Below are 14,214 nucleotides of genomic sequence, written 5' to 3'. Positions count from 1 at the left end.
CACTACCCCCGCTACTTCCTGTCTCTGCTGTGCAGGCATCCCCCAACTGACCTGTAGGAGTCGCTGTCCACAACGTCCAAATCCCCACCCATCGACTTCCACCCTCTAACTCTGCCAATGAGTTAGTATGACGGCTGGCACAAGCCGGAGGCAAAGCTGACACCCGGATTCGAGACCGGAGTCTCTTGCATTGGTGACGAGCGCAATCTCCGCTGCGCCACCCAGCCGCCCTGTGGAACATGTTTGTTGAATTTTTAAGGAACTAGGCTAAATCTATTCTTAATTCATTTCCTACTTAATTGCCCTGCCTGGCTGCCCCACACCCGAAAGTACAATTATTTTACAAACTGAGCAGTAGATTAGGTAGGAAGTGTTGATGAATGAGCAGCTAATTGATTAATCAAAGCTAAAATGACAGCTTGTGTTCTCGTGTGACACACACAAAGGGTACATATTTATGAACAGCTTGTCAAGGCTTATTTATATGAAGAGTACCAATGTAATCTTTTCCAACCTACAAAAAATTACATCCAATGCCAAATCCATACCAAGACTACACACAACCCATTTCCCATTAGACCTTTAAGGTCATCTCAAGATTGACAATGAAAGCATATCTCAGCTGTCCAACACACTGACATAGCATTTGTTGATCTGACGCTATAATTGTAGTGCAAATGATGCAATAACAGTTTAAAATGAACCCAGCATTGATCTTCTTAGAAACACAAGGACAATACGGTGGACGTGACATGCTGCTCACCTTCTCGTGGTTCTGGCTGTAGTGGGGGAGGAATTTGGCACATTCACTGTAATTAGCCCAGGTCTTGTTGTTGGTGGTCGCAAGATCCCATGTCCCATTGTTGTCACAGCGGCGGTATGCCAGGCCTGAAAATCAAATGGAACTATTGATGTCAATTTAGAAATCAAATGGAACTATTCAAGTCTATTAAAATCAAATGGAACTATTCAAGTACATTTAAATCAAACAGAACTATTTAAGTATATTTAAAATCAAATGGAACTATTCAAGTCAATTAACATCAAACAGAACTATTTAAGTCTATTTAAAATCAAATGGAACTATTTAAGTCTATTAAAATCAAATGGAACTATTCAAGTCAATTAAAATTAAACAGAACTATTTAAGTGTATTTAAAATCAAATGGAACTATTTAATAAGTCTATTTAAAATCAAATGGAACTATTTAAGTTTATTAAAATCAAATGGAACTATTCAAGTCAATTAACATCAAACTGAGCTATTTAAAACTACAGCTTTACCCAACTCTTGACACTAACACTAAGGTGGAGGTTTATATGTCCAGTGACTACTACTGTAGTTCTGGCTTTATAGAAGCCAGTGCACCCAGAATGAACAGCAAACAAAGTCAAAGATGGCATGTTCCCCTAGCTTTGCCTTAGCTCCATTGATTTATTCTACGTCTACCGTAGCACATTCTAAGCATGCTACCTAATGGGGAAAATGTACTTTTAAAACTTAAGAAGCTAGTGGTTTGTGAGGATCGGTTGACAAACTTACAGTATTGTTTGTCAATATTGCCTTCAGGAAAATCGCGTTGTGTCATTTCCTTTTTTTTTTTTTTTAGGGTTTATTTTCTTTTTGTTTGTGGGGAATCCCTGTAAATAGATCTATATAGCACAGATTTGTCTACTTTAACTAGGAAACAAATGAATTAAGAAAGTCATGGTGACCGTGTACAGTATTGCACCAGCTGCTGTATGCCATGACACGTAGTGTTCTTATGAGAATTGAAAATTAGCTGAACTGCATTCAGGGCCAAGCTTACCTTTATGGTTAAAGTCATAGATGTACTCAGGACATGAAGTGGAGACAAGCTTTCCTGGAGGCCCCTCAGGCCAGCAAACAATGCCATCCCACTCTGGCAAGCAGAAACCATCTGCAGAGACAAAAGCAACAGTGACATTTAGGGGTAGAGACTTGGAGCTGCCTCAGGTTCTGTATGTAACAGGATATAATGCTTTGTCAAAAAGGACACCGGTCAGCAAGGTTTTTAATTCATATGTGCTACTGTACCCTTTAAAAAGTAGGCTTATATGAATGAACTTTAAATAGGATGCAGGTTACAACTGCACTGCAACTATATGGTAAGTCTGCTGTATGCAATATCACTTGTGACCCCAACCACCCACAGATAATAATAATAATAATAATAATAATAATAATAATAATAATAATAATAATAATAATAATAATAATAATAATAATACAACTTTATTTGTATAGCAGCTTTCATACAGAAACTGCAGCTCAAAGTGCTTCACAACAGAAAAAAGACAGGCATAAAATGAGCACATAAAGTGCAGACATATAAAATCACAGTTTTTCACATTATGATCTAACATCCCAACAGGCCACGTTGTTTATGGTTTGAATCAGTTTTAAAAATAGACAATAATAGAAAGAGTAAGATAGAATAACCAGAGTAAAATAGTGCAATAGTGCAGTGCAATAAGTAGTAGAATATAATAAATATGAAATGAGCACATAAAGTGCAGACATATCATCATCATCATTTATTTATTCATACATGGAATTACCACAGTCCAACAGTACATATTAATATAATCCACCAAATCCCATGGCCGAAAGGAACAGGAAGAAGAAAAATTTGTATATATACCTGCCCCTACACACATACAGCACACCGATAGACTTATTGCGTAAAACCAAACAGAATATACCCATTTTGCAAAAATGGAAACATCAACACAACTAAATGAAATCAACATAAATAAACCCATTTTGTGTATCTATCAGTCAAACTACATATTTAGGTTCATTCATTTATACACATATAAAATCAGTAACTTTTTTACAGTGCAATAAAATAGTTCTGGATTACTGTTCAACAGTTCAAAGTCGTCTTTACCTTCTCTGTTTGGTATCCACAGTTTAAAACCTGACAGTCTTCCCTCCTGTTTGATACCCACTTTGACCCAGATGTCTGCTGTTGTAGCCTACGTTATACACAGTGCTTTGTCTTAGTGCATTGTCTTTGACATGTGGTTACTCATACAAGCCATTCGAATATAATTACGGCCTGATAAAACAGCATGGAATTCTCAACATCCTGCATACATTGCCGAATGCAATTTGTTCATGGTAAACTGTGAGCAGGGGTGTAAAAAGTACACAGCAATTATACTTACGTGAAAGTATGGGTACCGTCTCAAAATCTTACTCAAGTAAAAGTCAGAGTATCTGGCTAAAACACACTTGAGTAAAAGTCAAAAGTTTCTACTTTTAAATGTACTTAAGTACTAAAAAGTAAAGTTTAAACTTTTTCCGGACTGTCTATTCTTCTGATAGCAGGTATTTAATCAAAGATCCCCACTTTCTAGTCTTGCACAAGGACCAATCAGCATGGGTATGGGCGGGTTAAAGTCGGTGCCTCCACATTACCGGATTGGCTGCTCAAATCAAACTGACTAACAAATGCCTGCAACCAGTCTTCAGCTGACATTGAACATTCAGTATAGTTCAACATATTGTATACGTCCCTGTCCCCCTCACGTCATCCACATCCAATAAGGTGGCCGATTTTTCTCAAATTCACGAAAGGTCCACGGTCTGAACATTTTAGACTTTGGAGAATGTACAACAGAAGACATTCAAAGATGTAGCTAAGCTATACTTCTTTCTCAAGATGAACAACTCCAGCTTCAAAGCACAAAATGTCTGTTTTGGAACAGAAAGCCCCCTAATTGTCGGCTAAACCGTGAACTACAGCCCACCGATAGTAAGAGCAAAGTCCCGCTACCCACAGATTCCTGGCAAAGGCCACTCTTTTGGCTTGGCATTTATTTTCTATTATTGAAAACATCTGCCTCACTTTCACCACTAATAAGTAGTTAGGGATAAAACTAAAACTACGCTGTCTTTGCTGTAGATCTATTATTTTCTCATTCCTGTAATCAAAGTTCCAAAGAAACATCTGAAGCGATGACGACATGCTTTTTATTTGCCTTCAAAATGGGCTGTCACTTGAAGGCTATAATTAAAGAGCAGACAGAGAGCAGTGGACTGAATATGTAGGATCTCTGGCGGGAGTCGAACACTGTCTAGTTTTCAAAATGGCACTGACCACATATATTGGGAGTAAAAGTAATATGGCTCTGAGCTTTTGCCTTAGGTTTTATTGCCATAGGACCACCTACTAACTAAATTAAACACCCAACACACATATATAATTTCCTGTAAATTCCACAACCATGATTTAAATATAAACGTATTAGTATGGGGGACTTTGGTATTGATGATGTAATTGAGGTTTTTAATAAGGTTTGATTTTCCCTTCACTCATTTGATTCAGGACTGCAGATGTCAAAACCAATATTGCCGCACTGATATATGAAGGCTTTTATGGTGATTGCTGATGTTATTCTACACCAAGACCACACGTTTGAATGCTGAGCTATTTTCACACTGCAAGGTCTGGGGCCATGAACCCACATCCCTCCACTGTCCTCTCCAGGCAAACCTCAGTGTCTCCCTCAATGAAAACCTTGTCTCAGCCATGTAATGGAGACTCTTGTGTATTTAAGGCACAAATGAGAAATAAAAACAAATAAATGGAACTTCACCAAAAAAAAAAAGTTTCGCCTTGAATGAGGCTGGACCCCTTTACCACTTTCAAAATAGCCAGAGTAGCAAGATCAATCTGTTTCTACTGTATCTGCTAATTCTACACCACACAAGTGCAAACAATTACCAAAATAGTCCTCACTCCACATCTCTAATAATAGCTCTGCTAACCGCTGGTTGACAGTGGTAGAAAAACATCAGGGGTGGTAAAGAAGGACAAATATGGCTGGAAAGCCAAAGTCCTCAAAAATGCATCCAGATGCTATTCTGAATTTGACTCAGCACACAGACTCAAGGTTGTCTTACCACAATAGGAGACCAAAATGAATCTGTTTCCAAATAAAAAACAGTTTGTTCTTAGTCCAACCCAGAGCCATCAAAGCTACGAAAACAAAAACGGTTCAAATCTGAACGGCCGGCTGAAAGAAACATTTAGGTCATCACAGGGCTTGTTATATCACTCCTAATGTTCTGTTGAACTCCGTCTCATGTCTTGACCCGGCTTTCCGATCAGTGTTAATGCATTAGAAAGAACTGCTGACCAGGCTCTGAAGGATTTCCACATTACTTGAAACGACTGGGTCGTATCTTTTCGCTAATTCACTATATTACTCTACTACAAGCCTTTCAAACATCAATAGGGAGCACCTAGGAGTTGATAACAAGTTACACCCATAACCTCAATCAAAGGGTCTCACAAAGGAAGTATTTTTAATATGGTTAACATTGGCAGTGTGAATATCTTGTGAAACAAATGAACACAAAACTAGTCAAATACAGGGATAATCTCCGGTAATAGGAGGTGAAAATTAGATCGGTTTTCTTTTAGTAAAAAATACATTTATAATTATATATACACATATTAAATCATGCACACCAAATTAACCTTCATGCTTTTCAGGCATACAAGCACATGAATCTCATGATTTTTTCAACCGAATTATGACATGTGCAAGCTTCCAAAAGGGGCGGGAAAACAGCAAGCAGATATAGGCTGAGGTCAGATCCCCTCTGCCTGCGACACGGTGGCCAGTTCTGACGCACAGTCTACCCCCTAAACCAGCCCCTACAGCTACAGCATCATGCAGGAGCCCTGTTTAACATGATTCCCCTGTAGGCTTATTAAGACAACTACAGTTTGTCACGAGGGATGACTTAAACTCAGTTTCGGATAGATTCAAATGGATGGGAGAGAGGGAGAGAGAGAGAGAGAGAGAGAGAGAGAGAGAGAGAGAGAGAGAGAGAGAGAGAGAGAGAGGGAGAGAGAGGGAGATAAATGGTGAATCATGGTTGTACAGTAGATCCCAACCCTGTATTATTACCCACACTCAACAAGCACACGGTACACCGCGGTTTGTGTGGAGTAATGACAGCACTTATAGCACTAGATTACGCAGAGCCCCATCTACATGCATGGCTGCATTTAAGATGCATTTATCCTCCTCTCACTGAGGTATTTACATAAATTACTGTGCAAGTTTATAGTAAAATTATGTCAATTGGAAACTAAATCCAGAAAACTATGCCAGAAAACAACTAATTAGGTGTTGATAATTGTAAACACACACACACACCCACCCTCCCTCCCTCCGTAAAATAAAGAAAGAAAGTCAGAAAGACAGACACACAGAAAGAAAGAAATCAATCAAAAGGAGAGAATTATGAAATAATTCAATAAAAACTATTTCTAATATCAAATCATTTGATACAAAATAAAAAAGGAAGAAACTGACAAATTGACAAATAAATCAACCCTCATGTACCTGGGGAAGTGTAAGGCCTAATTCCCCAGTGACATGTACGCCCTGTCAGGCTACATTAGTGCTGACGGTGATCAGACAAGGAAGTCAGGCTCTAATCATAAGGCCTGATGTGTGTGTGCGAGTGCTCTGCGCTGTGTAATTGTCCATTACCATCCGGATCAATACACTGCGACAAACAGCACATTCTCTTTTCCTTTTTCCTATAAACACCAAAACAACAGCGTCTTATACAACATAAACAGCCTTTGGACGTCTACTACTTTCAACGGCAACTATTTTGACATATTTGACATATTTTTAAACCCAATTCCAAATACGTGGATGTTTTTCGCAAAACCATACATGGTTGGGAAATACTGTGTGAGACAATATACAAGGGAGCCATCAACAAAAGCCTTTGTTGCTCCGAGCCTTGAAAATAAACATGTCTTTGCCACAGTCAGAGGGCCGGCCTACAATAGCGAATGTCCCTTACTGACAGTGGTGGAAGAAGTTCACAGTTCCTTTACTTAAGTAAAAGTAGAAATACTCAGATAAATGAGTACTCTGGTAAAAGTAAAAGTCTCCATTCAAATTCGACTTAAGTAAAAATAGAGAAGTATTTGCTATTGAATGTACTCAAGTATCTAAAGTAAAAGTACACATTCTACATGACGTTTGTGTATCCATTGACCCGTTATGTTAAAGTGGTATATGGTCCAGTTATGCTGCTGTGATTACGTCCTCTTGAAGTTGACAGGCTTCACATGTGAAAGTAACACATGTCTTCATAAACTTTTATGTTTTCTATGCAAAAATCCTTTTCTTCAAAGTAACTAGTAGCTGATGGGTTCAGATAAATGTAGTGGAGTATAAAGTACAATATTTCCCTCCCTTGAAATGTAGTGGAGTAAAAGTATAAAGTTCCCTAACATGAAAATACAGTACTCACATAAAGTACAAGTAGCTCGAAATTGTACTTAAGTACAGTACTTGAGTAAAAATACTTATTATAGTAAATAGTTACTTTCCACCACTGCTTACTGACTGACTGGGACTGACTGGCTGACTCCCCACTGTGGAAACACGCCTGCTGAGCTGCAGTCAGCCACACAAACTGCATATTCTGTATAATACCACATGAACAAAATGAAAAATAAAGCCAGGTGCATATCACGTTCACTGGTGCCTTTCTGACATTTGCTAACGCTAGACTCACTCCTCATCATCGGATATTTTGAGTAGTCTTACTATCAGTTGCTTGCATTGGATATGAATTCCTCATCGATTCCGATGCTCTGTTTTCTTTTGCTTGTTTGCTTAGTCAACTTGTGTGTTTGACGCTATTTGCTCGCCCTTATAAGAGTGCTGGCAGGTTGGGGGAGTGCAAGTTGCAGAACGCATTAAAACTACCGTGCCTGGAGCACAGACCTCCTGCTGACACTAATCCAGGTTGCCGCTGTGCAGCACCCATATACATACAAATACTGGAGCATCTCCTGATATATGGAGCCTAGGTTGTTGGCTGCACATTATGCTACAACGATGACACTTAATGTTACAAGTGAGGGTGACGGTGGCTCGGAGGTAGAGCAGTCGTCTGGCAATCCGGAGGTTCCCGGTTTGATTCCCACTCCTCCCGGGCAGTGTGTCAAAGTGGCCTTTTCGAAAGACACTTAACCACTAATTGCTCAGGATAGCAGGTTGGCACCTTGCACGGTTGCCACGGTTACCCATTCATTCATGGTTGTGAGTGAATGGGTCAAATGTGAGGAACAAATTGTAAAGAGCTTTGGATAAACGCGCTATATAAACACAGCCATTTACCATTTACAATCAGTCCCTGGCCAAATGCAATCCATAGGCGCCATGCGACGTGTAAGGAATATAGCCAGGCAGCTTATTGAAAAACTATTTGCTCACTTTTATTCTCGGCCGCCAAGACTGTAGACTACAGCTCCCTGTCAGTATGACACAGGTGTGTTGGTTATTTCTAATGTGATCGTCCCACACACTTCTTGCCTCTAATCAGTATATTTCATCATGCAAGATGCCGGCAGCTGGTCGGACAGGTCACTGTGCTCGTTGCTCTCCTGTTACAGGCAATGATTTACTCCGGGTTGTCAAGTAGGAGGAGTAGCATACTGTGCATGTCCCTCTTTTGCTCTGCCTGCCTTATCTTGGGACTGCAATGGAAATAAGTCTAAGGACTTTCTTGCGCTATCCTGATGTATTTTTATACTATATGCACCTGTGTATTGTATTTTATTATGTCAAATAAAATTAATCAATCAAACAATCCAGGCATTGGTGCATATTATGTTCATTGAGACTGGAATGTCACACATACAGTTCATCAACAAACATATATCCCCACTGGCCTGTGTCCGGCATAACTACTGTAGGCTCTCTATAGTCTTGTGTTTAATTAAGTGTTTTGTTTACAGAGGGGTATCATTTTAGAGCAGGGGTCAGCAACCTTTACTATCAAAAGAGCTATTTGTTCCCCCTCCCACAAAATAAAATTCCTCTGGAGCCGCAAAACCAATTTACCCTTAAAATGAAGATAACACAGTGTATAACATTTTATATATACCGGTAGTTATCCCCAAGCATACCCCACATTTAGCATAACACGCCTGACAATTGTATACCCAAAGTAATTTGCAATTTATTATACTTTATACATATAGCACACATTTTGTTGCATTAATGGAATTACAAAGCAACAAAAAGAAATTTTTTGACTTTTTGTTGCTGTTTTTATCTATTATAACAAAGGAAAACCTCAAACTCTTATGAAGAGGAGAAAAAAGACTGGCTGTGTAGACCTATTTTTTAATAAAACACAAAAGAGGAGACAAAACACTGGTGTCTTTGAAATAAAACCCTGAACTATTCAGGTATATTTGAGTCATTCCCTTATTTGTGGAACATTTATAAAATAAAAAGTAGGCCTAGTCCACTTTGAAAAAAGACTACCATGTGTAGACCTACTTTGAAATAAAACCCTGAACTATGCAGCTCTATTTGAGTCCTTCCCTTATTTGTGGACAATCTATAAAATAAAAAGTAAATTTCTTGTTGTTCGCAAATTTCTCACCACATATCAGGCATACAGGTAAGCCTGCATCGTTAGTCATGAAAGCAAATGAATCTGTCCACGCTGAATTAAACCCTCTATTTTCCTCAGACTTTCCTTTTTTTGGATTTATCCATGGTTAGCTTACTGGGGGGTCGGAAACTCAAGATTAGCCACTTGCAGATATTTTTAAATATCTTTTTATTTTTTACCAGGGAGCCGCAGCTGATTTGCTAAAGAGCCGCAGGTTGCCGACCCCTGATTTAGAGAGATGCTGATTTAATGAGACCACGATGCACCAGGGTTAAAGAGAAAATAATATGATTGGTTTGCATTTTGGAGTACAAGATAAATCTGCCACGAAATAATCAAATAGGAGGAAGACAAGTCACCACAGTGAAATGTGGATCAGATGGAAAAGCAGTCTCTTCAGACACCCGTCAGTAAACAAATACACTCATCAAATACACTAATCAACTCCACTCAAAACACCCCCATCCAAATCCAGACTCCCAAAAAGCCCTATTAACTCAATCAGCGCCACGGGTCTAGCCCATCTTTGTTCCTACTGCGCCACCGCTCTAAGAGATAGCGATGCGTGGCAGTGTTTGCAGGGCTATATTTATATTCTATATTATAGCTATGGATACAATACTATGGCTCATTTGACATCAACTATCCATCGTTCAATATGTGAAAAAAAAAAATGTCATGTATACGTTCACGTGTTATGCCGTGGTGAATATAAGTATAGTTTCAGAGTGATCCTGGCTAATTCCAGAAAACGGCGCTATGGAGCAATACGAGAATTTTACTAAAAGTGTTGGCGTTGCTCGCCTGGACACGCTACTATTTCCAAATCAAATGTATATAATAGGTATTATGTTTCATCATGAATGCATGAAAGGGGGGGGGGGGGGGGGGGGGGGGTCGTTTTTGGATGTTTTGATCGTCACCGGCATACGGTTTGGAGTACGTTACACATGGTCATTGCGATCGATGTGAAATCATGGTTGGATAAAAGCAGGATTTATGTCATATAGTCCTTACCTTCACTAGGAGGTACCCCAAAAAGAATATTCCAATTGTCTGATCGCAATTTGTCTGTCGCCAACATAATCCACCACAACACATGCATCGGGGGGGCATTGGACACGTTTCAATGTGATCGAGTGAACCGCTGGACTGGCCTGACCAAAAAAACTGCGCCCGGAGTGAATAAAATGTAACACCGGGTGTGAAAAAAAGGTTTCGAAGGGTGGGCGATACTGCCACCTGGCAGGATGCGGCCGGTATTGCACTCTAGCGATCTCAGAGTGATTCCCTATGGTAACCCCGAGGTCCGTGTGAGAGAAATGAATAAAAATATCGAATATAAGAAATAACGATGAAAACCCGACTATACTCGGGTATGGCTCTGAACGGTTGGCGAGTTAACCCGACTATCCTCGGGTATGGCGCTGATTGAGTTAAGAAGGAAAGTAGAAACCATATTCCTCATTTTCTCTGTTAAATTACCGGGAATTGGGTACTGTATGACACAGAATCCAAATGAACATGATAGTGATAGTGGGTCTCATTCCCGAATATTTTCCAAAGAGTTCTCTTGGAAGACTTATCTTGGAACCGACTGAGACAGAATCAATGACAAGTTCACTCTGAGTCCCTAACGTGCGGGGAAGATGTCTTAACACTATAGGGACCAGCCACGAGTTAACTCGTGTTTCGGTGCCATGCGTTGTGGACCAGAGCCACGAGTTAACTTGTGGCATGTTGTTATTGTTTTATTCCATATTAATAACGCTATTAACGTCCGCGATCGACTTGCAGGACCTACCCACATATTTGATTTTCGAAACATGCAATACCGGCCAGATCCGCTTAGGGGCGCCATCGCTCCACTGCAGTATCATTGAGGGCGATTGAAAAAGAAAATGTTTTACTGTCTGTGGGCGTTTCATATGAGCCTCGGTTCCAAACGAACACCCTCCATCTTTGATCCCCTTACCGAACGCAGATTTCAGCCTGGAATAATGGGATTTATGATCAACCAATGGACATATCGATGTACCAGATTCCGATGAATACTGACGAAATGCTGCCGGCGATCACATGGGCTGACGGTAGGATACTATTCCCCCAAATTACAGCTGGATTGGACATTGTTTTAAAACGCAACGTGATCGATCAGTGAAAATGGCTGATTGAACGCACACTGTATTGCTAATCAATAATAGTAATCGGCGTCGCCCGCCACCCCCATTTCATCCATAGATGCTCTGTAATAGTCCGGATGCTACGCAGTTTGTTTTATTTCATTCGTATATATACAGCAGAAATGGCATTTGATATAACGTGACTAGCCTTTAGCCTATTATCTAGCTCCCCAGAAAAAAGACTAGGCAAAAACTGCGATAAACCTTATATTCACGGCGCTATAAAATTACAACCAACCGATGGATTTTAATTTTCTTTAAGCCATTATGAAGGCACGGTTTATGCACTCAAGTGACAATGAGAATGGACAGATAGCAATACTATAAAGTATATATATAGCTGTTAAAAAGTACATCGGTTTGTTGACAAACCTCTGTCCTCTGGCCTATAAATCGGCGCGGGACGCTGGTCGTCAATGTGTTAAAGTGTCTCAAACGGTCACAGCTGTGATATCTGCGTTGGGGAATGGCACCAGTCTGAAACGTGAACGCGTGTCCCCGTTCAGGTCATTTGCATACAAAACAACGCCTCCAGAGCTCCTTATAAGGCAACTAATGATGCAGCCGTGTGAAAATGGACGCGGAAGCGCTTTGCGACCCATCAAAATTACATTAGATTAATGTATTGTCATCATACATACTAGTACAGCTCGTGGTGCACCTGCCGCATCGCACGCGCGCACACACACACGTGCAGTACTGTATAGCTTACAGTACAGTCTGTACTTATACTGTACGTAGGGCAGAGCATATATAGTATCTACTAAATCCTAATGAAACAAGTAACTAGAATAATATAAGCCTACTGTTCAGTCATTAGACACGTAGGCCATACTGGCGCACACAAGACTTGTTATGGAATATTAATGCAGTCTATTTCCACGCGATTAGCTTTAGTTCTTATTTATTTATTTATTTATTTATCCACTGTCATTTGCAGTGTTGGTGTACTAGGCTACATAGTGTATTTCAATATCTGTTTTATTGATTACACATTTATTTATTATACATTTGAAGGAATGCAAGTTATAGCTATATCAAACAAATGTCTGTCACATTGTACCAATCATGTTGGCTATAACCTGCATTCTTTCAAATGTATAATTAATCAATAAAACAGATAATTAATAACAAATAAGAAATACAAATTCCACAGAAGGCATTAAATAATAATTATTTTCAATAATTTCACAATAATTGCATAATTGTGTTTGAATATCAGAGTAATTAAAGTAATTATACATTTGTCCAAAATAGCTGGTTCAGATATGGTTAATCCAGCTTCCCTGTGATCAGATGAATCCATATTATTTATCTTTCCGACATCAAATGCGTAATTTCTTATCGTACAAATATTGTCATATTTATTTTAATTATGATTAAGTAATTAATTCCAAAGAGGCATGTAGCGTTGACATGAAGGAATCACTATGATTCCTCCCAAATAAAGCCATTACGAATGGAGAACCCAGTCTGTCAAGTTAATACAATTTTCAATCAGTCAATCAATCATAAGTGTGCTCCTCGGCTCTCAGCCACGGCCAAATCCGATGTCTAAATTGGCAGAAACCTGTCTGAGAGGAATATATATATGTATTTTTTTTTTCCATTTCTGGTGGTAGATAATCAGTGCAACATCACCCATAACCAAGGAGACACGTCAGAATACCAGCGTTCTATGCTCTGCTTGGTGCCAGACTTTGGTGTCAGTTCTATTGAAGCTTATGGGAGATGCATGGATAAGCTAAATATAAACAAGCTACTGTATCTGAGGAAATATACATCAACCAATATATCAAATGTTAGCTAGTTAACAATGCAATAAATTGCCAATGATTCTGGTAATAACCTGTTTAAATATCATAAACAAGATCCCATTCAACAGAATGCCGGCCGATGTGAACGTTTCCACACTTGGCAGTCACCAATGTGCGTCCATGCCTTACACAGTGACATGATGACCCTTCCTTCTTTTATAGTTTCCTTGCCCATAATGAGGAAGCTAATCAATACAAATGAGGAGTAGCCTTTCCCTCACATGACATACTGTAGGGTAGGCTATTTGTCCATTCTCCTACGCAGAGAGTTGGACGACGTTCCACTGTCAAACATCTCTGCCCAAACATAAAGTAAACTAACTGGTGCTACCTTTACTCATATTATTTCCCATTAGCACATTGAACAAATAGGATTATATTATTGTTCCTCCCATATGTTTTTAGTATTTTATAAATAAGAACCAAAAATGTGTTGAAGAAAGTTAAATCATTTTATTTCACGGGGTCTGTGCAGCCTTGTGTATTCACTGTGTCCATGGAGCCGACGATGGATGCAGCCATAAAGGCCTGGTTTCCTTACACAGAAAAGACATAGCACTATAGTCCATTACCTTTCTGAGAACTACACACTGCATAACTCATAAATGTTCAGACAAGCTTAATTTTTGGTTATTAAATGTTATAGCTGCATTTTCTTTCAAAACTGTTTAAAAAAAAAAAAAAAAAAAAAAACGTACACCTGAAAGAGTTAAACTTTTAACAATGC

General features: G+C 39.3%; 1 protein-coding gene across 1 annotated transcript in view; it reads right to left on the bottom strand.

Moving 5' to 3' along the window:
• The window catches only part of pth1r (parathyroid hormone 1 receptor), a 206,551-nt gene that overhangs the window by 82,354 nt on the left and 109,983 nt on the right, over positions 1 to 14,214 (bottom strand). The window contains exons 3-4 of the mRNA XM_084328002.1: positions 1,812 to 1,922; positions 764 to 888 (exon numbers count right to left, since the gene is read on the bottom strand). Coding sequence (XP_084184128.1) covers positions 764 to 888; positions 1,812 to 1,922 — 236 coding nt within the window. The remainder of the gene's footprint in view (positions 1 to 763; positions 889 to 1,811; positions 1,923 to 14,214) is intronic.

This window comes from Notolepis coatsorum (assembly GCF_963971535.1).
Source record: "Notolepis coatsorum genome assembly, chromosome: 13".
Classification (NCBI taxonomy): Eukaryota; Metazoa; Chordata; class Actinopteri; order Aulopiformes; family Paralepididae; genus Notolepis; species Notolepis coatsorum.
This window is presented reverse-complemented; position numbering and strand designations above follow the sequence as displayed.